Here is a 24,792-nt window from a genome sequence, read left to right on the forward strand (position 1 = left end):
TTGATACAATCACTAAAATTAGAAATAATTTATATATTTCGAAATTGAAATAAAATTTTTAAAGCTTAGATAGATTCATAGATTCGATCTTTGACCATAGAGATGTTTGAATAGATAAAAATTGGTGCTATCCGATTTTGCAAAATCTCTTTCCCGATTTGCCCGTATTTTGTATGTTTGCGCTGATTGTGGAATCTAGCAAACACACTAGTTTTATTTTTTGAGAAAAGGTAAATATACATAAATTGTACATGTCCATAATATTTTAAAATTTTCAAATTTAAGTAAATTTAATTAAAAATTAGTTTTATTATTTATTGTATTATATGTAGCAACAAGAAAGAAGTGATATAGGAATTTTATGTCGAATCGTAACATAATTTCGAGCTTGATTCGAATTAAATATTCAATTGTTAGTAAGAAAATATTTTTTTTTGCTTAAATCTATAAATATTAAGTTAAAATTTCAATTTTTTTCAAAGTGTTGCAAAATGATTAGTATGAAATTTATTTTAAATTAATTAATGTTTATAAAACGATTTTTAATGTAAAATGTTAAAAAAAAAAGTTTGATTATGTACGTACAATTATGTACATTTATCATTATCTTATTTTTTTAGTTATTAAACCTAGGATATTCATTGACAGACCAAATAATTATTTCTCGAGCTAACTTATTAGCATCTTGAAAAATAAGATAATTATTTCTCGAGCTAACTTATTAGTATCTTGAAAAATAAGATAATTGATCCAAAAATTTAAGGTTGGTAGCAAAAATATGAATCAATCTCCATATTATTTGATCAATAATGGACAAGTTTGGAAGTCTCGTACTAAAATAAAATAAAGAAGGATAATTTTTGGTGTAAGATGGGATGAATGATATGTGGCGCAGGGAATGATGTATTAGTGTTATTCGTCAATTTACTATTCTAAATTACTACAGGCTGAGCCTCCACGTTGTATCTATATTTAGACAATAGGCTTGTCAATTTCAATTCGATTTTTGCTCACTTATTACGTTCTATATATATTGTAATATTGATGATGGGTACACCATTAATCCCTTTTAAATTATATAATTAATTGAGAAAATATAAAATTTTGAAAATAAAACGACCAAACATGCTCAATTTTTTTTTATTAAAGTAAATAATAAATTAATTTGAAATAATTTTTATTAAATTATCGTACGTACCACCTAAACTACAAATCAAGAATGCGTGAAGGTGTCCAAAAATAGTGTATAGATAGTTTGTAGGTTTGACTGGTCATTAAATCTTTTCTTCATCAATTAATAAACGCAATAACTTTGGTAAACGCAATAAATTTGGTGCAATATGGGTGATTTTTTTAAAATTTAGATTTGACTGCTTTTTTTAATGATGACCAACATGTAACATAGTATTATACGTATACAATTTTAATTATAAATAATAAGTGAATCTCATCTTCTAATAATTCATTTCAGTCATATTTCTATATTAAATTGATATATAAAAATGAGATTCACATTTTATTAATTTTACTTATATATTCACTTTTCTTAAAAATCATGTTAATTTCAAATTGGACAATAAATTGAAGACAAGGTGAGAGTAGTAATTAATAAAGATGATTGGGATTTTAACTCTTTCAAATAAACTGGGTACAACTACAGAAGCTATCAAAGACGTGTTACGATAATTTATTTAAATAGATTAAATTAAAGATTTCTTAATACTTTATAAAATGGAAGAGGCGGTGAAAATTTCTTTTATAACTTGTAGGATTGGAAAGATTCTAATATTTTTCCCCCATTAAAATAGTATTCCTCCCATAATAGATTCATATCAGACTTCACAGTTAAGATTCCTACTACGATTCCCCCATTAAAGTGGAGTATTTGAATAGCATAACAATATGATTCGTATTTTTCTTTAGTACTATTTGGTTATATACTTTTCACTTCAATATTCACATTGCAACATCAACTAATATTATGTGAATCATTTATAATTATATTATATTTTTTCGAAGTTCGTCACTTCCTAGGCTTATATTTCGCTTCTAATAATTATATTCATTCAATTATTATTATTATTATTATATTATTAATGTGAAAGACTTCGTAAGAGGCACGTGTATAATCTAATTCTAGTTGTAATAAATTAGGTTCACAAAATTATTTTCCCCTAAGAACTGGTTGGGCATTATGTGAAGCTGGAATTGGGCTTTTTAATTCTTCAAAACACATGGGCCCAATAAGCCCAGCCCAAAATTACTCCACCATTGATAATTTCTGCTCAAAACCAACACTGCCATAAACCCAAATTATAAGTTGAACCCTAATAATACTTTGCCCTTCTTAGGTAAAGTATAATTTTTTATACACTGCCATAAATATAATTTTTTGTATTATTAATTTATAAAAACCATAACTACAGCACAAATTACTAAAATTTTAATTTGCAAATTTTAATTGACAACATTAAGCAGTTTCATATGTAAACAAAATAACAAAAATAACTATAAGAATAAAATATATACTAGTATAGCTGGGGAATTCCTTTTCAGAAACACCCCTCCAAAAAATGGCGTATGCCGCTTATAGGCGACGAGCACACGGTATTCTTTAGTAAAAGGCGAAAGAATAGTTCGCTATGTGCTCAACACGCGGCTGCGTGATTTTATAGAAGTATTTGCCTCCTTATTTTATAGTAGCGCTTGGCTACGCTTTTGTGTGTCGCTTCCGATGTGGGATATTTCACTCTTCAAAGTTCAAACCAAATCACTCCCTTCAAAGTTCATCGCCCCATTCATGAATCACAGACTTCCCATGGCGATATCAGCTTCAACACCTCATGATTCGCCTTCAATCCATCAGCATTCAACATCTTCTTCTTAGTGGGATTTCGATGCATTTCTTGTGTTGAAGATTGATTTTTTGCAGTGAGTTTCCAGACTTGGAACATTTTAGAAAAGTTTGCAAGCTGATGTTGATGTTTTATCATCACTCCCTTCAACTCATCTTGTTTCCAAGCAATGGATTGAAAATCAAATTCCATTTCATATTTCACCAAGTGGATTCCATCAAGATTTCTTCACCGAGTACTATTAATAAACTTGGAATAACATCTTTAGGCTTTATCTTTACTGATTGAATGCAGCTGAATGAAGATGGTTTTCTGGTAGTACATTAATCTCCAGAGGCTCCGGTTTTAGGTAGCGTTCAGCGTGCTCAGATTCGCCTCTCGTGTTCAACAAGTAATGGAATCAGATTGCAAGAAGAAGATTGAAGGGACTTACATAGTTACATTGGTGTGGCATCTATCTAAGGATGTGTGGGTGAGGACAGGCTGAAGCATCACCGGATGTGTGGGTGTGCATCAAATTCCGTTTCATATTTAACCAATGTGGATTTCTGCAAGATTTCTTCAAACCAAATCACCTCTCGACTCTCTTTCAACCAACTCTGATTTCCCCATCTTCATCGTTCAAATTCCATTTAACTAACATCATTGAATCCATCATTTTTCTTGAACCTTAATATTCAGTTTCGCCATTCTCTCCCTCTCATCTTCTTCCTCTGTCTCTACGGTTATCGTCGGCCAAGATCTCCGAGATTCTTTGTGGCGGTGGTCTCAACAGGCAGCAGAATAAGATTGCTGAGATAGCAGAATAAGATTGCTGAGATAGCAGAATTCTTGATGCTACATTTTTCAGAATCAGATTTTGAGATACAAAATGTGAAAAAACTTCAATATATTGCAGGGAGTTTTCAGAAATAGAATCATTTCAAGAAGAGTTTTGCAAGCTGAGATTGGTGTTATATCAACATTGACACAAATTCACATTTCACAAAAAATTCAAACTAATATTGTTTGCGGCCTCCCTAGAAAGGAAGATCCCTCCAAAAAATGGTGTATGCCACTTAAATGCAACGAGCACACGGTATTCTTTAGTAAAAGGCGAAAGAATAGTTCGCTATGTGCTCAACGAGTGGCTGCATTAATTCGTTAGATGATTCGCCTCATTATTTTGTAGGGGAACTTGGTTACACCTTTTTCTCTCAGGGTCGATGTGGGACATATCAGTCGAACAAGAAGAGGAGATGGTAAATTGTTGATGTGATGATGTTTGGGGATTTAAGAAACCATCACTGATCAAAAGCAAAACAGTGTATTTTGTTTTGGTGTTGTTTCAGGAAAGGGGAAATGTGTATGTAAGAAACATTTTAGTCAGATGCTATTGATTGCTATACCAGCCAGGAAAATCGATGCATAGAAATCAGATCATGAACGAGAACGATGTGAAGCTGAAGCTTCCGAAAGTATTCTTGTTTTGAGTTTGTATTTTTTTGGTGCAACTTGATTGCAAAAGGTCTCACATTTTTCATTTTGAGCTAAATCAGTTCTTAAAATGTTGTTTCTTGAAGAAAAGAACATATGCATTTGGTAAGAGCTTACTGTTTTGATGTTGCTTTCATGCAAAGATCTCAAAAGTTTTATTACTCCATATGAGATTTTCACATTATTAGTTTTTGCCACTTTTCATTAGGCTCACTCTGGAACTAGTTTTTGAACGAATTAAAACTAGTATTGCTGGGGGGTTCCTTTTCTGAAACACCCCTCCAAAAAATGGCGTATGCCGCTTATAAGCGACGAACACACGGTATTCTTTAGTAAAAGGCGAAAGAATAGTTCGCTATGTGCTCAACGCGCGGCTGCGTGATTGTGTTAGGATATTCGCCTCCTTATTTTATAGTGGCAGTTTGGTATTCCTGTCTCTAGCTGTCGATGTGGGATATTTCAACTCTAAATAGTAGTTGTTTATACTGAAGAAGGAAGGTCCAAGGATAATGGCAAAACAGTTTAAGATTGTTTTTGAGTTGTTTTTGTTAAGAGTTTCCTAACTTCGTTGAGTTATTAAAAGTTTTCTGTTAGGAGTCGAAGCATCATCATCACTCAATCTGTTGGAATTGGAAGCAGCAAGATAATGTTGTGCAAAAAGGTCTACGACAGTTTCCACTCACTTCCAGAACTGCAAGCTACCCAAGCAAATCGATGCAAAGAAATCAGAACATAAACGACGTGAAGCTGAAGTTTCCGAAAGCATTCTTGTTTTGAGTTTGTGTTTTTCATTGTGAGCTAAATCAATTGTACTTGATATGCTGTTTCTGGTAGGAAAGAAAACATAAATTTGTAAGCTTCTGTTGATGCCATCATATGGTTAGTCTTCTTGTCATTGTTATGTCTTTATTCAACATCTATTCTTTCCCATTTTTCAATTGTTTGGGAGCAAAATCTTGATTCAGCTATGCCTTTTAGTTATGCCTTCTGTTGGTTGCAATGTTTTTATAACCTAGATTTTGACACTCCTGACTGAATTCATGCTATCAAAGTAGAAGGTTCATATGTGGACAACAATGCTTCTTGGGGATAATTTAGCAGAAGACTGAATTTGCTCATTTACTTTCCCTGTTTGGCGAGTATCAAGAAATTGTCACAAAATAAGGCATACGAAGCTCCTCAACAGCGAGGCTTTCAACGCAGATTAGCTAAGCCTCTATGGTAATGTGAATTACATGAACTTATTCCAGGTACGAGAGGGAAGACGTATGTAAAAAATGTAATGTTGACAAAAGAAAATGTAGAGTGAAGCGTTGCCGTGATCCCATCCTTGTTAACTCTAAGCAGTTGCGGCCAAAGCAGTTGATCTGTAACAAGCCCTCTTTGCTGCACGGACAATATCCTCAACCTGACAAGCACGGCCAACACCATCAGATACTCCACAGCTATTTTAGTAGCAACAAGGATCGACAACAAAAACAAAGTACGGATATTTCCATAGTTTAACTAGCCATTGTCTAAAAATCTAGTAGGGCATTGAGACTTTTTTACACCTACAGCCCAAATAATCTTGAGTAAAAACAAGCACATTTTCTGTGGCAACTTTAGTGCACGTACTAGTTGACGGGACTAGGGATGTTGATCAATTACACACAAGAAAATATTTGGTCAGTTCTTTGTCTCTGTGACAGCAATTAACTTTACTCAAATAAAGCTAAGAAAAAAATCTAAAGTCCAAGAAGAGAGCAGATAGGTATACCTGTGGGACAGCCATCCTCTCAAGATTTGCAGCATATGGCATAGGAACATCAGCCCCTGAAATCCTCTCGACAGCTGCATCGAGATACTCAAAACTATCTTCAAGAACAGATGCGCTGAAGAGCCAAAAAGAATCATAAAATAAGTATTAAGGCTTGAAAGGATAGGACTGAGTTAAAAGAGAGGGAGAGAGAGCCAATTAAATACCAGATCTCAGCACCAACACCATGTTGAGGGAATCCTTCCTCAACAGTCACCAGCCTGTTTGTTTTCCTAACCGAAGCATTTATCGCAGCTCTATCAAGAGGGCGGATTGAGCGAAGATTTATCACCTGCACATGCAAAAGGAGCCCCAATATAGTTGTAATTCCAACTTCACTCTCCGTAAGAATGTATAAATGGGATCTATTGAAACATTTTAGTTACCTCAGCACTGATTCCATCTTTTGCAAGAATGTCAGCAGCCTGTGCATATTGATTAAGAGGAATACAAATGGGTTAAGAATTTATACACAGAACTATTTAGTTGGACCGGACTTCACACTCCTAGGAATTAAACATCCAAGATGCATTTAACAAATAATGACAGACCTGAAGAGCAGAGCCAACTATCTTCGAGAAAGCAGTAATAGTTACATCCTTTCCTTCTCGTTCTATCTGCCAAAAAGTTAACAAACTTTGAATGAATAATCACTAAGCTGCAAACAGTAAGCACATGATGTTTTAGAGAGGCGTGCTGTACCTTGGCTTTCCCAATAGGAAGGCAGAAACTGGAGTCGAGGACTTCAGCTGAAACAGGAAATGATTCACCATACCTGTACATATATGGTTAATCCCCCAGAAAATAAGCATTAATTCAGGAGCACACTAAAAGCATTAGTACCAAAGTAGTAGTACTCACAGCAACTCATTTTCCAGGAAGACAACGGGATCTGGATCCCTTATTGCAGCCTTAAGCAGACCACGAGCATCTTCTGATGAATAAGGAGTTAGTACCTTTAGCCCTGGGATTGCACCGAACCATGCTGCATAGCACTACAAAGGATACAACTTAGTTTTGCGCTGATAGACATATTCATATCTAATTCTAAATGCATATGTGGTGTAAGTGACTAAGTGTAACAATTTCCTTCACCAGATATTACAAGAAATCTATTCAGCAACTAATTATTAATCATGTAAAATTCTGATGCCAAAATGATCTATCTTGCATCAAATACCCTTCCATTGCGAAAGACAAAAAGCTAATTAGCCACTCCATGACTAATTGGTTACGGGAACACCTTCTGTGACATTCTGGATGACACAGATCATGATCATTTATTCAACATGTCAGAGATTTGATATATGGGAATAGTGAGCAACATCTGTTATGTTTTAGTAAAACCAAATCACAGATGAGACCAGCTACTATACATCCACATCTGTTAAATACATGGGCGTGGTTCTACATTTAATATGCTCACAAATGTGAAATCAAGAGACAAAAACACCATTCAAAAATATTTAAATGAACACCTCAGAAGCTCAAGTTTAATTATTTGTATTTGAATTTGTTAATTTGGAAGCACAATTGAAGCTCAAACTCCAGATAAATTGGTCTTCATATTAGGGAGGTAACCATATGACTATAGTATGAATAATTCATATCGTTGAAATGATGTAGCATGTAGAATTCAAAATAATTAAACTTCAATATAACTGCAGTTGCAATAGACAAAATGGTATTGTTTGAAGTGACAGTATAAGGTTTAATTTTTTTTCTTATTCCAATACCTGAGAATGTTGAGCCCCTACACCAGCAGCAGCACCATTTGGGCCTCTGAAAACTATGGGCACTGATATTTGACCAGCGGACATGTAATTTGATTTTGCAGCAGAATTAATAATGTGATCAATGGCCTGCAGCAAGAACTTGTCAGTTACCTCCACCGCTCAGCCTAGCACATTTTGTTGCAAGAAGTAGGCTTAAGATTTTACATATGCTTTTTTAGGGAGATTCATGCTGAGGTGTAGCTTAGAACATATCAATACTTTACATATACTCTCACCACCAAACAAGAGAAAGAGAAAGAGAAAGAGAAAGAAAGGTAGAAGAAACTGCAACTATGAAATCTTACAATACATGCGAATGGTGGTAGAAGAAACTGCAACTACGAGCAGTTGCAATTTTGAAAATGGACTTGGAAAAACTGACACAGATTCTAAATATACAAATTTTCTGAAGCTAAAGCATTGTGATGGGAGAAACCTAACCTGCATTGAGAAGTTGAATGTCATGAACTCAATTACGGGCTTTAGACCGTAATATGCTGAACCAACTCCAATTCCAGCGAACCCAGCCTACACAAAGTATTTAATTGAGAATTATTTTCAACTTGATCAAATTTAAAAAAACTCATGTGCGCAGGAAAAGAGCCAACCTCAGTGATGGGTGTATCCAGCACCCTCTCAGGACCATACTTGTCAAGAAGCCCTTTTGTAATCTAGTAATAAATGGATAGCAAATTAGTGATACTCAGTAAATTTCATTTCTAGGCTTCACCAATGAACCAAACCTCACCTTATATGCACCCTGATACTCGCCAACCTACACAACAATAGCTTAGTTAACAATGTGGCAAAACCAGCAAATGTCAAATTTTAAAGTAGATCACCATCCACATATGAAGTGATTTAATGTTCCGTGGACAGTGATACCTCTTCACCCATAACATAGACTTTCGGATCAGCTGACATCTCTTCATCAAGGGCCGAGTTTAAAGCATCACGAACTGTCATCGTCTAAAAAAAGCAATAACATCATTAGACATGAGTAATACATCTTATAAACGTCAAATATCTCAACAACTGACTAATCACCAAGTGAATATGCTGGGCAAGAGTCAAAACAGAATCAGATAAACCATATTCACAGGCCACATGAAATGGCACAGCAACTAAAGTGTAACAAAAAAAACATAAGAAAATTAGAGTGGGATAACATTGGAAACATAATTTCCTATAGCAACCCAACATGAGAAGCCTTAAAAATCTACTATAACTTCATAGAATCTTTACAAAAAAGGTTTTTCAATTAGTTATTAGTCATTTCATCCGTTATTACCTCCTTTGCTGAAGACGAAAAAGCCCTAGATGCAATCGCTCGAAGTCCTTGCTCCAAACCCTTCCAACCCAAAATCAAATCCGGAATCAGGTCAAGAGCAGTGAACAATCAATTGGATGAACCACCAATAAACGTAAGTAAATTAAGGTGAAATTAATTACCCAAGCATGATTGGCTCGGCAGGCAACTTTGCTCCTCAAAAGTCCCAACATATCGCCTTCTCTCTACAGCTCCCTGATCAACATCAAACAACACATTCAAATCCACAATCTCATTACTCAGATCAAATCTGGCAACACAGAAATCGTTGACAATAACTTAAATCCAACAAGCTAACACAGATATACCAGCACCTACCCAAGTTCAGTATCTGAACGCACAAAAACAAGTGCAAATAAGAAAATCGAACGAATATGTTGAAAAATCTGTGCTAGCCGAAATGAAAACAATACTTACCTAAATAAATACAACGAGAGAGAGAGAGTAGGAGAGAAAATCCCGATTGGTGAGCTGCCTTTAGAGCCTCCACAATAGCACCTAGCGCACCGCCTAGCCGAGCGTCGGCGCTAGGCGGTGCGCTAGGCGAACTATTGCAGCCGCCTAGCCGATTTCGCGGAAAAAAACCGCCTAGCGCTCGGCGGTTCCGCGGCGCTAGGCGATCCGCTATGCGCTATTGCAGCGTCCGGATCGCCTAGCGCGAATTTTTAATTTTTTTTTATTCCGAAACACTATATATACGCGACTTGCCTGTCATTTTCATTCGCACCACTTGTATTAACGAGTACTCTCTCTATCTAAATTTCTGTACAATATCAACAACGGTAAATGGATCTCAACAACGAGCCTACTTCAGGAAGTAGCGGATCTCAAACTCCCCCGATCCCCGTGGGAGGTGGATGGAGTCAGATGCACCCGAGTCAGATGCACCCATACTACAACATGTACCTGTGGCAGCAGATGATGCCCGGGATACCAGCGGGGGGGAGTCCGCCGGGGGCGTTTCCGGCGATGTCGGGGTGGGCACCCGGAATGCAGATGATGCTCGGGGGGTACCGGCGACACAGGGGACGCCGGGGGACGTCTATCGCCCCAGTGTTGATTTTTCGACTGGTTCGTCGCACACATCGACGAGAACGGAGGCTGCGCCTCCGGCCCAGTTTGACACTTTCTCCTTCGATGACTTGGGGATAGATCTTTCCGATATTCCGGATGCTCCCGTTCAAACGGGGGGCGCAGGGCGGGGTCGGGGCGCCCCAAAGAAGAAAGGCAGGGGGAAAAGGGTCGGCGAGTCCTCGCAGCCGGGTGAGGACGACAACGCGGTACGGAGGAGGTGGACGAACGCGGAGAACGTCGCGCTGTCCAAGGCGTGGGTGAGTGTTTGCGACGATCCTCTCGTTTCGAACAACCAGAGGATCGTCAACTTGTGGGGCAAGATAGCAGCAGCCTACCAGAGGTTTTGCCCGGAGGGGAGGCCAGGCAATGGGGAGGATTGCCGGAAGGCGTGGGACCGAATCAGGGTTGCGGTCTCCCAATTTTCGGGCTTGTACACCAACGCCCTCCGCATGATGAGCAGTGGGCAAACTGAGGACGACTGCAGGAGGATAGCGGAGAAAGCCTTCCCCCTGAAGGGGGTGTACAAGGACTTCACCTACTGGAACTGCTATCTTGTGCTGAACGACTCCGAGAAGTTCCGAGTAGGTGTCGACTCTGGCTGGCCGAAGAAGCAACGGCTGAACTATTCCTGTGATTTCAGCGGCAGTAGCGGTGGTTCCCACGACTTCCCTGAGACGGCCCAGGAGGTCCCGACCTCTCGTTCGTTTGCTCGCCGTACTCGCCCGGTTGGGCACAGGCGGGCTCAACGGGAGGCGATGGGGGTCGCCGGGGGTTCACAGGAGGTCCAGTCGGCATCCCCCCTTGGCCAATCCACAGCGGATCTCAAATTCTTCGCGCGTCAACAAACGCGCGCTCAGATGGTCAAGACGATGGCCGAATGGCGGGCGGCGGTGGACCCCGTGGAGAAGAGTTTGCTTCAAACATTGCTCCTGAGCATGCAGGAGGATTTGGAGGCGGCAAGGAGGGAAGCTGCCGGGAGTAAATGCGACGGCGACGGAGGCAGAGGCGATGGTGGCGACAGCGACGGAGGAGACGACGACGGTGACGAGGAGTGAATTATTGTACTTTTTTTAATTATTGTACTTTTTTTTAATTATTGTCATATTTTTAAATTATTGTACTTTTTAAATTTTTAATCGTATTATTAATGTTTCCCGTATATGTCTCGTAAATTAAATTCCGTATATTGTGTGATTGTTAATTATGTCATTTTATATAATTGTTATTAGTGATGTGGTTATTGATGTGGCTGGGCTATTTATGATATGGCTAGGCTATGGCTGGGCTATTTATGATGTGGCAGGAGGATTTTTAGTGCTGATGATGTGGCAGTGGCTAGGCTATGGCTGGGCTATTCCTATTGTGGATGGCCGCGGCGGAAGAATTATCTATTACACTTTTTTTGTTAATTCCGTTTTGGCAGTCCTAGGTCAAACGTCAGAGTACAACTCCTTGCAACATAGGTTCTGTAGGCTAGAAGTTGGTGGTGCTCTAGTAGGTTGTACCCTAATGACGATGCTGTCCTTAGAGCATGAATAACGCTACGGGCCGGGCCACAAATCGCGAGTCCCGGCCAGTCCCACGCGTTACACGGATAAGCGGCACGGCCTGGGCCGGTCCCGGGGCCGCGTTCCCGGCCTGGTGACCGTCCCGTGGCCCGGCCTGGGCGCACGTTACACGACGTGGGACGTGACGCGTTGCGGCCAGGCCCAGGGTTATTTGTGTCCGGGCCGGGCCGCAACCTTTTTTTTTAATTCGAAATTTTGTGTCTATAAATACGAGCCTTTTGTGCATCACTCTTACGTGCATTCCATTTCAATCCTCTATTATACCATTTGTTTCGGCGTCAATGGATTGGTTCAACAGCGATGAACGTCAGATGGACGAGTTCGTTAACTCGCAGAATTGGTACATACCGGGGTCGCCACCATCGCAGCCGACGCCTAGTCCGAGAGTCGGTAGCAACGTCGACGTAACATCGTCGGTCAACATCGAAGAGTTCGAGCTCAGTGAGATGGAGGCCGCCCAAGAGCGGGGGGGCAAGGGCAAGGTCGACGAGGAGGATGGGCCGAAGAAGTACAGTCCGGAAGAGACAATGTGGCTTGCGAGGAACTACGTCGACGTCACCAAGGATCTTATCATCGGCAACCAGCAGACCGACAAGGCTTTCTGGGAGCGGATTGCCGTGAAGTATAACGCTGGCCGTCCTAAATGGTCGATCGAGCATAGCTACGTGAAGTTGCGCAAGCATTGGGGCCGGGTCCAGGCGGTTATGAGCAAGTGGAATGGAAAGTGGGCCAACGTAGTCCGGATGTGGCCGAGCGGGCACAACGAGGCGGACCTCGTCGAGAAGGCGAAGGATGCGTTCTTCACTGACGGGAAGAAGGCCTTCAAGTACTCCGAGATTTGGAAGCTCGTCGAGAAGAGCCCGAAGTACACCAGCGGTGCCGAGCCGACGGCAACTGGGGCGGCGAAGAGAACCAAAGTTTCCGCCTCCGGAAACTACTCTTCGAGCGAAGGAGGTCCGGCGATCGACCTCAACGTGACGGACGACGACGTCTTCGGCTCCTCTCCTAGCATTCAGAGCCGCCCGATGGGAACAAAGGCGGCCAAGAGGAAAGCAAAGGGGAAGGCAACTGCGAGCAACTCCGCTATGGTGCCACCGCCGATCAATCCGTCTCTAGATAAGATGTCCGAATCTTTGTCGGGGATGAGTGTTACATGGCGGATGAGCCAACTGACGGAGTTGACATCGAGGGATACTTCGACGATGTCGGAGTTCGATCTCGAGTTGCACCGTGAGATGATCGCCTACCTTCGTGCCCAAATGAAGAAATAGTAGTCGTGGCCCGGGTTTCTAGTATTTTAAATTTGCTTCGTCTAGTAATGTAATGTTAATTTTTAATGAACAATGCATTCCCGGTTTCAATTTTTCAACGAATTGCGTTTACGAGTTACATATGTTGAAGTTGTGAATAGTGTCATTTATTAGTTGCGACCCGAGTTGCGGCCTGCAGGGTTAGCACAGTTGGTGCCTGGGCCGCAACTGTAGAAGAATGATGACGTGGATGGGACTTGAGCCGGAAATGGGGACGAGGTTATTCATGCTCTTACCTCTTTCGAACTTGGAACAGTGTGAGGAGATGAAATACTGTATGAAATGTATGCGTTGGAACCAATGTTTTAAAAACCGGACCGGACCGGCCGGTTCGACCAGTTGGACCGCGAACCGGTAGGCAGTCCGGTCCGGTTCACCCCTTTAAACCACCACTGCATTGAACCGCCGTGAACCGGTGGAACCGGCCGGTCGGACCGTGAACCGGAAACCGGTTTTTTATTTTTTTTTCAAAATTTTTTAAAATTTATTGTTGGTAGAGGTTGAACTCATGACCTCTCTTCTATTTAAGAAGACCCCCACCACTCCACCACATGGACTCATTGAACAATTTGAACATTAAATATTTTTATACATTAACCAGTAATTTTATCTACAAAAACTAATAATTCATTTTAATTTTATTATTCTTTAATATAATTGTTAATTATAATATATATAATTATCATCCTTTATATTTTAATGATGCTCTACTTACCACCTATATTATTATTAGTACCATATAAGATTCATTATTACTATAAATAAATTTTTTATATTACATACTTAATTTATATACCCTAGCTATTGACATTAATGAATAATCTTATCTAAACTAACTAATAAGTACTTAATTCGTATTTAATTATATATTATTTTAAGAAATAAATTTTCTTAAATTAATATAAACATTATCTATTTTAATACATGAAATATTAAATTTTTTATCTAGACTAACTAATATTAAATATATATATATATATATATATATATCTAAATATATTTACTAAATTTTAATATTATTTATATTTATACCTCACTAATTATCTATAAGGTTTAATGTTTTGTGATATATTATTAATTGTAAATCATTTACTAAATTTAATATATTTTTATATATATTTGCAACCGTAAAACGGTTAGACCGGTGGTTCGACCGATTGGACCGGTTGAACCGTGAACCAGTAACGTCGCCGGTTCGCTTGCCGGTCCGGTTTTTAAAATATTGGTTGGAACTGTAGAGGAATCTTGCTAGTGGGAAAATATTAATCCATTAATAAATATCTAAATTGGCTGCTTTGGTTTGGTGGGCCAGTGGGACCATTTTTTTAATAAAATTAAATTGGCATAATTTTTATATGACCCTATCGGTTTTGAAAGGGGTGGATTTAGTGGTGGAGAATTTACCAAATATTAAATCAAGTTGATTTTTTTATTAATTTTTTTATTTTTAGGATTTTAATTTAAAAAAGCATAATACTTTGTTGAATATTACTCCGTGCTTGATTTTTGAAATAATGATATTATTAGATGAGAGAATTATACCAAATCGGTGTGAGATGGATTTAGAGATTTTAACATTTCACGTCAAAATATTATAGTTTCAAATTTTGAATATATGAATTTTGTTGCGTATATGTTTAGTTGTTGCGAGTTGGTTAAAATGAGGGAGGGAGATGATGTTAAATCACAATTGATGTAAAAATAATTTAAATATAGCTATTCTAGTAAATCTTATATGGACGTTTTAAGTGGAGTATCATTTTTTTCTTAACATTGAGCAAAATAACAAGCATATTTCAATATCTCAAAAAAAAGCCAAGTTTGTATATCCCAAAAATAGTTTTTGAATAGGCATATAAAAAAAAACCACTTTTGTACTCTCAAAAAGAGTTTTAAAATGTTTAAACATTTATTGTAATGCTACCAGATACGCGACTCAATCTTGTTATCACAACGAGATCGATTCCGGAACGAGAAGAACGAATACTTGATATGAAAATGAATAAGCAAAAAAAACAATTCTTGGAGAGTCAATGGAAATCTTGTGTTTTATTTGTGTGGAAGATTACAAAACTCATGGATGAAAAATTCTCTTCTTTTTCCACAGCTCGGCTCTATTTAACTAACACTTATCTAACAACTAGTTCAAACCTAACGGCTTTCATTTAAAGCTAACTAACTAGTCGCATCCGACGACGTGCATCAGTTAATAACAACTGTCAACTCCGAACTCGTTTAAGTTCGGCCAACACCGAACACCAACACCGAGCACCAACACCGAGCACTGAGCACCGAGCACTGAGCACCGAGCTCAACACCGAACATTGAGCTCGGTTAATCCCTGAGCACGACTACAAACTCGACCAATCACCGAGCATGATTGCAGTTCGTCAGATCACCGAACAGCATATCGGTCCCTAATCGCCGAACAGCATATCGGTCCCTAATCGCCGAACTGAACTGATTGTGCAGTTTTGCCCCAATCCTCATAACAAATCTCCACCTTGGGACATAACTGGACAATCCATAGATTTCATCCATCTTCCACAATCACTCCAGCTGAATCAGATTCACCAAATCCATGCAATACTTCAACTTAAGTCCGGGCAACACTTTTGTTAGCATATCAGCTGCATTGTGCTCAGTAGCTACCTTTTCAATCTTCACTGAGCCCATTTCAACTTCATCCCTCACAAAATGAAGCTTAACATCCACATGCTTGCTCCTCTCATGGAATGTCTGATGTTTTGACAAACATATGGCACTATTTGAATCACATAATACAGTCACAGCTCCTTGATCAACTCCAAAATCCGAGCAGATTCCTTTCAGCCACATGCTCTCCTTTACGGCCTCAGCCATGGAAATATATTCTGCCTCAGTTGTTGAGAGTGCCACCACAGATTGCAAACTCGACTTCCAACTTACAGCAGCTCCATACATGCAGAAAACATAGCCGGATTGGGACTTCCTTGTGTCAATGTTAGTAGCAAAATCAGAATCACAATATCCCAATAGAGGCTGTGCATCAAAATTCTTACTTCCATCAAACAGTATGCCATAATCCTGAGTACCATTCAGATACCTTAGTATCCATTTTAAAGCATGCCAATGCTCCATACCTGGATCTGCCATGTATCTGCTCACAACACTTATGGCTTGGCTGATGTCTGGCCTTGTACATACCATGGTGTACATGATGCTTCCCACTATGTTTGCATATGGGATTTTATCCATCTCTCTTCTCTGACTATCATCTTTAGGGCACTGATTTACACTGAGCTTAAACTGCTGGCTCAGGGGCACACTCACTGGTTTGCTTTTATCCATCTGAAATTTCTTGATCACATTCCTGATGTAATCTTTCTGAGTTAGCCATATCCTTTTCTTGTCTCTATCCCTTATGATCTCCATTCCAAGGATCTTCTTTGCATCTCCAAGATCCTTCATATCAAATTCAGATTTCAGATCACTTTTCACTAACTCCACCTCTTCCTTATGCTCTGCAGAGATCAGCATATCATCTACATACAATAGTAGATATGCCACAGCAACTCCACCTCTTCTCTTGATGAAGACACAATGATCATACAAAGACTTCTCAAAACCGATCTTATGCATGAACTCATTGAACCTGAGATACCACTGTCTTGAACTTTGTTTTAGACCATACAAGCTTCTTTTCAGCAAACACACCTTTCCTTCATTTCCTGGTTGGACAAAACCAGGAGGTTGCTCCATGTAAATTTTCTCTTCGAGCTCTCCATGAAGAAAGGCTGTTTTGACATCGAGTTGCTGCAATTCCCAATTTCTCTGAGCAACAATGGCAAGTAGAATCCTGATGGAGCTATGCTTTACCACAGGGGAGAATATTTCATTATAATCTACTCCCTCCTTTTGTGTAAAGCCTTTGGCCACCAACCTGGCTTTAAATCTGATTTGATTGTTGTTGAAGGCCTCAATTTTCTTCTTAAAAATCCATTTACAACCAACTGTTTTCTGATCAGTTGGCCTCAACACCAAAATCCATGTGTGATTTTTGTACAAGCTATCAATCTCCTCCTGCATGGCTAATAGCCACTGATCCTTCTCCGGACTCCTTATTGCTTCCTTGTAATTTGAAGGTTCATGATAGTCCATCTCCTCAGCTATGGCCAGTGCATAGTGCATCATATCAAAATCCTGAAATCTGGAAGGGAGCTTGATCCTTCTTCTGGTTCTGTCTCTTGCAACCAGTCTCTGTGGAGTCTTGATGTTACTTTCATGTTCAGAGGATCCACCAACACTGGTTTCTTGTGAATTTCTCACAGTATCTGGTGGACTTCTTACAGCATCAGATGAGGATTCCCTCTGACCCTCCACCTCAAACTCAACAGTCTGAACTTGCTTCATGAAGAAAGGCATTTCAGATTCCCTGAAAATAACATCCCTACTGATGACAACCTTCTTATTCCCTTCCTCACAGCACCATAATCTGTAACCTTTAACTCCAACCTGATAGCCTATCATCACACATCTGAGAGCCCTTGGTTCCAGCTTTCCTTGTTTGATGTGAGCATATGCTCTACACCCAAATGGTCTTAATTTTGAATAGTCTCCATAAGATCCATACCATCTACTATCCGGAGTCTGATTTTCAATGGCAGCAGAGGGGCATTTGTTGATTAAAACAACAGCTGTGGAGGCTGCTTCTGCCCAAAATGGTTTTGACATTCCAGATGCTATCAACATGCATCTTACCCTTTCAAGAATGGTTCTATTTATTCTCTCGGCGACCCCATTTTGTTGTGGGTTGTGAGGCACCGTTCTATGCCTTTTAATTCCTTTTCTCTTGCAAAACTCATCAAACTCATGGGACAAAAATTCCAGCCCATTGTCAGTTCTTAGGCATCTCAAAGGCTTCCCCTTTTCTAGCTCAACTGCAGTACACCACTCCTGAAATTTCTTGAAGGTCTCTGACTTTTCTTTCATGATCATTATCCAAACCTTTCTTGAAAAATCATCAACAAATGATAAGAAATACCTGCCTCCTCCAATGCTATTTACTGGTGCAGGGCCCCATATGTCACTGTGAACATATTGGAGAGGTTGTGTTGAGTTATGTTTGCCCACTCCATATGGCAGCTTCTTGTTTTTGCCAAGAATGCATTCTTCACAAGATCCAATGGCTCTTTGTATCTCTGAATCAGCCATCTGAATAATGCCTTGCTTTACCAGCTGCATCAGCCCAGTGTCCCCCACATGGCCCAGCCTAGCATGCCAATTGATGGTCTTTTGTGTGTTGTTAGCTGTTCCAGCAACTGCCTCAGCTTTCAGATAATAGAGCACATTGTTTCTGACAGCCTTCATGACCATTTGGCCATCCTTTTTGACAAGCATCTCTCCACCAAAGAGAGTCAATTCGTAGCCATTCTTCTCAAGAAGACCCAAGGATATAAGATTCCTTTTAATGGATGGGATGTATCTCACATCAGTGAGAGTTCTGAAAATTCCATTGTCCATCCTCAAACATATGCTCCCAACACCCCTTACATCACACACATGGTCATCTCCCATCAACACCGAGCCTTCAGATTCCTTTAAATCTTGGAACCAGTCGAGATTGGAGGACATATGGAAACTGCAGCCTGAGTCCATGATCCATAGCCTTGATAATGGGCTATCCTCCACCACATTGAGAGCTCTTGCCTCTTCAATTTCCTCAGTGATAGCTGCTGTACCATCTCCTTTGTGATTTTCAGATTGCTTTTTCTTCCAAGCAAAACAATTTTGCTTGATGTGTCCTGGTTTCTTACACCAGAAGCAGCTTCTAGATTCCTTTTGATCTCCTTCCTTAGATGATCTTGGCTTCCACTTGTCAGATGGGGGTTTCTTGAATTTGAATTGTTTCTTTGAAGTTGCCTTCACATTGAGGCTTTCAGCAGCTTGATCGATTGGCTTGCTGACACATTTCTGCATTGCCTTCAGCTTTAATGCAGAAAATACCTCCTCCAAAGTCACTTTCGAATCCCTTCCAAGAAGTATTGAGTCTTTGAATTGCTCAAAACTCTGAGGCAGAGCATTCAATAACATCAAAGCTTTATCCTCATCTTTCATGGGATCATCCACACCCTCAAGATCATCTATATACTTTCGAAAATCTTCCAGCTGATCCGCCAGATTCTTGGAGTCAGAAAATCTAAAGTTGAACAATCTTTGCTTGAGATGCAACCTATTTGAGATTGACTTCTCCATATATATTTTCTCCAATTTCTCCCACACTCCCGCGGCATCATCCTCTTTCTGAACCTCCCTCAAGACTCTATCGCTGAGGCACAAGACAATCGAGCTATACGCCTTGTATTCCAGTTCTTGACATTTCGCCGCATCCATCCCTTGAATCTCTTTCTTGTCCGTCTTGGATTTCACATAATCCCAGACGCCTTGCTGCATCAGAACAGCTCTCATCTTCAATCTCCACAGGCCGAAATCATTTTCGCCGGTGAATTTCTCAACGTCGAACTTTGCAGTAGACATTGTTGAATTCGTCGTCCTTCTTCGATTCCCACAGACGGCGCCAATTTGTAATGCTACCAGATACGCGACTCAATCTTGTTATCACAACGAGATCGATTCCGGAACGAGAAGAACGAATACTTGATATGAAAATGAATAAGCAAAAAAAACAATTCTTGGAGAGTCAATGGAAATCTTGTGTTTTATTTGTGTGGAAGATTACAAAACTCATGGATGAAAAATTCTCTTCTTTTTCCACAGCTCGGCTCTATTTAACTAACACTTATCTAACAACTAGTTCAAACCTAACGGCTTTCATTTAAAGCTAACTAACTAGTCGCATCCGACGACGTGCATCAGTTAATAACAACTGTCAACTCCGAACTCGTTTAAGTTCGGCCAACACCGAACACCAACACCGAGCACCAACACCGAGCACTGAGCACCGAGCACTGAGCACCGAGCTCAACACCGAACATTGAGCTCGGTTAATCCCTGAGCACGACTACAAACTCGACCAATCACCGAGCATGATTGCAGTTCGTCAGATCACCGAACAGCATATCGGTCCCTAATCGCCGAACAGCATATCGGTCCCTAATCGCCGAACTGAACTGATTGTGCAGTTTTGCCCCAATCCTCATAACATTTATTATGGCTTAACGAGTTTAACATTGTTTAACACGAATAAAAACATTTGTTATATTCGCATATTTCCTGACGAGTTTTATTTCTTGTGTATGGTCATTGACTTATTGGCAAATCAAAATTTGTAAAGTCAATTGTTTATTATTGAAAACTAACTATAAGAAAACTAATTGGTGACTTCTATTCGCTAGTCATATAAATCTATGGATTATATACGTATGTGGCAAAAAAATGGTGTCAATATTAATTTTTGAAGAGATTCTCCCTTATCCAACATAGTACACTTGCATAGTAAAGAGTTTAATTAAATTGTACAGTGTATATACATAGTAATAGAGAGAGAAAAAGGTCGAATAGGAAAATTTCAGGGCATGATGTAATTAAAATGATCATTGAGATGGGTGATTATATGTACGGCCTTTCACGTTTAGATTCTTCACAAATCTCTTTCTCAATATCACATTTTTAATGTGTCTCTTCATATTTCTCTCCCTCCTCACTTTCTTCTGCACACTTCCCTCCTCCTCCTGTACAAATCACATAAAAGATTCATTTTATAATTTATACTTTCATGGACATTTTTATTATGTACTTTTCGACTTTTCATCCATTACCAACATACATTAATTATGCACAATAAAATTGTTTACCTTGGAATATGTCTCTTTCGAACCCTCATCTTGACCTACATTTTCGATTGCAACGATCAGTCAACAATTCGAAATGAATATGATTTAAGTAACTTGGGACAAAAAAAGAGTATGTACCAAATTGATGTAGATGGACATCTCGTGCGGCATCCTCGAAAAAAATTCGAAAACTAGGTGATCCCCGAGCGATCATTCTGTGTTGGTCGTCGTCATGTCCATCTTCAAGTTGCGGATGGAGTTTGGGTTTGGTGGAGACTTTAAGGCCGTAGGTGTTGCCGATGACGGTGGCCACGACAACGCTATTGTTTTCCAAATGCTTTTCTTCCAAAAGGAGTCTCTTTTTGGAAGAGGCGTCCTTGGGGGAGCGGGCGGGCAACCGCCACGTCCTCATTGCGGCTATCTGCTGGAGGACGAGCGGACGGAGCCTAATTCGTCGGAACATGGCTCTGTCGGTGCTAATCTTGGAAATTTTGCACCCCACCATCGTTGCTACGTCACGAGCTTGCTTCGTATCTTCGAATGATGGGGTGTCAAATCAACTCTCACGGAAAACGCCCACAAAATGGAAGCCAATTAACTGATTGAGCTATTTTTAAGGGCAATCTCTGTTTTATGTATACTATATAATTTTCATCCAATGATTTGAAATGAATGCTACCATGGTGAAAGATTGAAATTACATATATAGTTACTACATAGTATTTACTATAGTAGTAGTATATATTTCAAAGGGTGGTAGGCCACGTACATTGTAGATAACATATCTAATAAACTGAAAATTAAATAAACAACCGTAAAATGTTATAGTAAAATATATGTAAATTTAATTTAAAACTTATGACAAATGAGTCTCTAAGTGACTATTTATACTTGAGACAAAAAAAATGCTAAAAATAGACGAAATACATTTTGTAGAATACTACCTGGTCGAATGATTATTATCCTTAATCCACCTGGTAGGATCAAAGTTTCAGACTTCACTCGTGTTTCACCCGGATGGGTAGGCCAAAGTGTACAATAGCACCTTGTCGGTTGATGCTCTTGGCCATCATCAGGGTGGGTGGAATCATTGAGTTTTTCTCTCGGTTATCTAGCAGAAAGCACCCGGTCAGATGCCTTGGGCTGCTCGAACCACCCTGTTGAGTGGATTATCTTTATGCTTGACGGACGCCCCTCCTCGACTCGATCCGTCGTTCCATCTTCATACCACCTTTGCACTTGTCTTTGATCATGTTTTCGGAGCTCAATTGATTCATGACCAGGTTATGTCCAACACTTGAGTTCCTCCCTAAGGGCCGAGTCTAACCCTTCAACATATGGGCCCAAGCCCATACATTACTTATTCCCAATTTTTAGTTTTCTACTTTTCTTGTTGTTGAAGAACCTCTGCTAGGGTTTAGATTTTCAACGATAACATCTTCTACCACAGCAAATCTCCAGCCATTCTTCGATGGATCCTTCGTCAATGAACTCCCCAGAGCTGCAGAACCTTCTAGCCGTAAGTCCTTAAATTTATCGAATAATTTTTGTGCGCTTTTTGTATCGCAAATGGTAAAATTCAATGTTATAGATTTGGCCGTTCTTAGGAGTAATATCAGGATCGTTTGTTTTTTGGAATATCTTATTCGTAAACGACATTACTTTGGTTAAATTTTGAATTCGGTGAGGCTGTTCCACTTCATCAGTAATGAATTTTAGGGAATAATTGGCTGCCGGCTTGATACGAGAAGAATTTAATTTTGGAAGGCTTGATTAGATTTTAATGATTTTGAATGTTTGAGTTTACAGTCTATGTGTTAGTTTTTAGTTGAATTATTACCTGTGTTTTAATGTTGAATGCAAAGGTGTTAAAAGTTTTTTCCTCTCCTTTGATCAAAATTCAACCTATTTCACTACCAATATTGTTCTAGCCTTTGCAGCCTGAAAATCAATTCAGCCTTATGATTCTTCGATTCTAGATAGGCTGTTTGCAAGTTTCTTGATGCTGGTGGGAAGGTTGCAACATCCTTAAAGCAGTGTGTAAATTTTATTGCTTGTACATACAAGCTAGGCCTTGCTCTGTTATTCATTCAAGACTATCTCATGGAAACAATAACATTATAGACTTTATATAAAATCTGGTATCAACCCTGCCTTTTTGTTTCCCCTGTTTTTGTTTCTTTGATAGTTTCTCAATCACCACTCAATGCCTCAATCCTGATCATGCATATGGTTTGTAATTAAAATTCGAACTGCAGGCTTAACAATAATTGAAGATGCTTTGCTGCTTATTCATTTGTTTTATGAATTTTGAGCGATAGCAACAGGTTTTCAATGCTAATTAACATTACCTGTGACTTCTCTTTGAAACTTCATCCGATTTGGGTGAACAAACCCACTTCGTCAATTAGCCTTATTGTGGCAACACTTGTCTGCATTAGCATTTATACGAACTATTGCAAAACACCCATTTCTGTAATTATTTTCACAGTTATGTCGAATATTTATGCAATTGATTTATTTAGTAAGCATCCCAGACTTAGCATAAGGGCAATCCTGCTTTGATTTTGAACAATTTTGTTTCTTTCAGATATCTAACCTCTGTTATTGAATATTTTCAGCAAGAAAAACAAAAGGCCATGATTAGTGAAATGATCTCAAAGCTTACATCTGCTTGCTGGGACAAATGCATCACAGGCTCTCCCGGAAGCAAGTTCAGTTCCAGCGAAGCTAATTGCCTCACCAACTGTGCTCAACGTTACATGGATATGAGTCTCATAATCATGAAGCGTCTTCAGCAGTGAGATTTAGTCTAAGCTTTCATTTTGATTTGAAGAAGCCCTTCGTCATCGTCTCTTTTAGGAGCGAGCATGCTTCTTATTAGGTTCTTTTCTGTCGTCGACAATTTGTATGTTTATGATTTAACATTATAAAAAGCAAATTCAGTTGCTAGCATGTGGCTCACCACAAATCATTCAATATTCACGATTTTCTTATTTTATCAATCTTCGATTTATGATTAGATGAGTCCCGATTCTTGTAGATAGATGGAAATTAATTGTTCTGATTTTAATTTGTTTCAATTCAATGCTGAGTTGTTGACATTCCAAAATCCAAGTAGCATATTTTGCAGGAATATATCCCTCTAGAATCAATTAGTTGACACAAAAAAGAAGAGGATGAGAAAAGTTATTGCCATTGACTATATAATCTTATGAATAAAGGGAACCAACCTAAATATTAGTAGTATCACTCTATATTTTTAATTTTCTTTAAATATGACACAATATTAATCTAGAGTTTTATTCAATTATAGTCCAATTTAAGTAAATTTTCTTAAAATCTTAAATGGGGTCAATCTATCAGCCTACAGAAATTTAAAGGAATAAACAAATGAGTGCCTTTAAACAATTTGTCAATTCATAAACTAAAGTATTTTAATAATACATATTTTCTATGTTTATAAATCGGATTGTGCACATTAATATAACGATATAAAATCTCGAAAAGAAAAAACTAAAAAAGGAATGTGGTATTCCCTCTCCCTACTGGACTGGATCCTATTTGTTCCAGCTCAACGATTGGTGGAAAAAGTTGTAATTATGAAATTAAATTGAAGGTTGACAATCCATCCTGATGCAATAGAGAATAAATTCGAGCAAATTTTGGTGTATAAATAGAGGTGAAAATTGGACATAGGAATGCACATATGAAGATTGAGGTGGAGAAGAGAGGAAAGGGGTTGCATGAAGAGAAGAGGGTTTTGATGGTTTAGTAGCCAAGAATGGTTTGCCTGGAACCCTTATATTTTCGGGCTCCGGGCAATCTTCTTGG

The 24,792-nt window shown here is 39.0% G+C and overlaps 3 protein-coding genes and 3 non-coding genes across 7 annotated transcripts; 1 reads left to right on the forward strand and 5 right to left on the reverse strand.

The window, feature by feature from the left end:
- Window positions 1–2,543: 2,543 nt before the first annotated feature.
- Window positions 2,544–2,661, reverse strand: LOC121766195. The gene has a single exon (XR_006042931.1). It is a non-coding gene; the product is annotated as a U5 spliceosomal RNA (small nuclear RNA).
- Window positions 2,662–3,868: 1,207 nt separating this feature from the next.
- Window positions 3,869–3,987, reverse strand: LOC121766193. The gene has a single exon (XR_006042929.1). It is a non-coding gene; the product is annotated as a U5 spliceosomal RNA (small nuclear RNA).
- Window positions 3,988–4,589: 602 nt separating this feature from the next.
- Window positions 4,590–4,707, reverse strand: LOC121766197. The gene has a single exon (XR_006042933.1). It is a non-coding gene; the product is annotated as a U5 spliceosomal RNA (small nuclear RNA).
- Window positions 4,708–5,424: 717 nt separating this feature from the next.
- On the reverse strand, window positions 5,425–9,695 carry LOC121765544 (pyruvate dehydrogenase E1 component subunit beta-1, mitochondrial-like). Of its 2 annotated transcripts, none has more exons than XM_042161736.1 (15): window positions 9,652–9,695; window positions 9,357–9,429; window positions 9,196–9,255; window positions 8,790–8,873; window positions 8,653–8,679; window positions 8,513–8,575; window positions 8,346–8,432; window positions 7,866–7,991; window positions 6,991–7,124; window positions 6,832–6,904; window positions 6,681–6,746; window positions 6,516–6,554; window positions 6,297–6,421; window positions 6,091–6,205; window positions 5,425–5,739 (listed from the first exon to the last, which is right to left on the reverse strand). In XM_042161736.1, the coding sequence occupies exons 2-15, from the start codon at window positions 9,405–9,407 to the stop codon at window positions 5,671–5,673; spliced, it is 1,119 nt and encodes a 372-aa protein (XP_042017670.1). In that variant the 5' UTR covers window positions 9,408–9,429; window positions 9,652–9,695; the 3' UTR covers window positions 5,425–5,670. The 2 variants fall into 2 exon arrangements, with proteins under 2 accessions (XP_042017670.1, XP_042017669.1); XM_042161735.1 differs by having other exon boundaries at window positions 9,553–9,653.
- A 10,855-nt stretch (window positions 9,696–20,550) lies between these two features.
- Window positions 20,551–21,525, reverse strand: LOC121763453. Its single transcript, XM_042159476.1, has 3 exons — window positions 21,097–21,525; window positions 20,980–21,014; window positions 20,551–20,856 (listed from the first exon to the last, which is right to left on the reverse strand). The coding sequence occupies exons 1-3, from the start codon at window positions 21,461–21,463 to the stop codon at window positions 20,719–20,721; spliced, it is 540 nt and encodes a 179-aa protein (XP_042015410.1). The 5' UTR covers window positions 21,464–21,525; the 3' UTR covers window positions 20,551–20,718.
- A 442-nt stretch (window positions 21,526–21,967) lies between these two features.
- Window positions 21,968–23,910, forward strand: LOC121763455 (mitochondrial import inner membrane translocase subunit TIM8-like). The gene is made up of 2 exons (XM_042159477.1): window positions 21,968–22,477; window positions 23,580–23,910. Exons 1-2 carry the CDS (start codon window positions 22,430–22,432, stop codon window positions 23,760–23,762), a joined length of 231 nt encoding a protein of 76 aa, XP_042015411.1. The 5' UTR covers window positions 21,968–22,429; the 3' UTR covers window positions 23,763–23,910.
- Window positions 23,911–24,792: the final 882 nt, after the last annotated feature.

The sequence above is a fragment of the Salvia splendens genome, chromosome 14 (genome assembly GCF_004379255.2).
Source record: "Salvia splendens isolate huo1 chromosome 14, SspV2, whole genome shotgun sequence".
In the NCBI taxonomy this organism is placed as follows: Eukaryota; Viridiplantae; Streptophyta; class Magnoliopsida; order Lamiales; family Lamiaceae; genus Salvia; species Salvia splendens.

Coding starts and splice junctions, on each gene's coding strand:
- LOC121763455 (XM_042159477.1), top strand. CDS start 22,430: ATGGATCCTTCGTCAATGAACTCCCCAGAGCTGCAGAACCTTCTAGCC. Junction 22,478..23,579: donor AGCTGCAGAACCTTCTAGCC/GTAAGTCCTTAA, acceptor GAATATTTTCAG/CAAGAAAAACAAAAGGCCAT.
- LOC121763453 (XM_042159476.1), bottom strand. CDS start 21,463: ATGGTGGGGTGCAAAATTTCCAAGATTAGCACCGACAGAGCCATGTTC. Junction 21,015..21,096: donor TGTCCATCTACATCAATTTG/GTACATACTCTT, acceptor TCGAAAATGTAG/GTCAAGATGAGGGTTCGAAA. Junction 20,857..20,979: donor CGAAAGAGACATATTCCAAG/GTAAACAATTTT, acceptor TGATTTGTACAG/GAGGAGGAGGGAAGTGTGCA.
- LOC121765544 (XM_042161736.1), bottom strand. CDS start 9,407: ATGTTGGGACTTTTGAGGAGCAAAGTTGCCTGCCGAGCCAATCATGCT. Junction 8,680..8,789: donor TCTATGTTATGGGTGAAGAG/GTATCACTGTCC, acceptor ATTGTTGTGTAG/GTTGGCGAGTATCAGGGTGC. Junction 5,740..6,090: donor AGAGGATGGCTGTCCCACAG/GTATACCTATCT, acceptor CGTGCTTGTCAG/GTTGAGGATATTGTCCGTGC.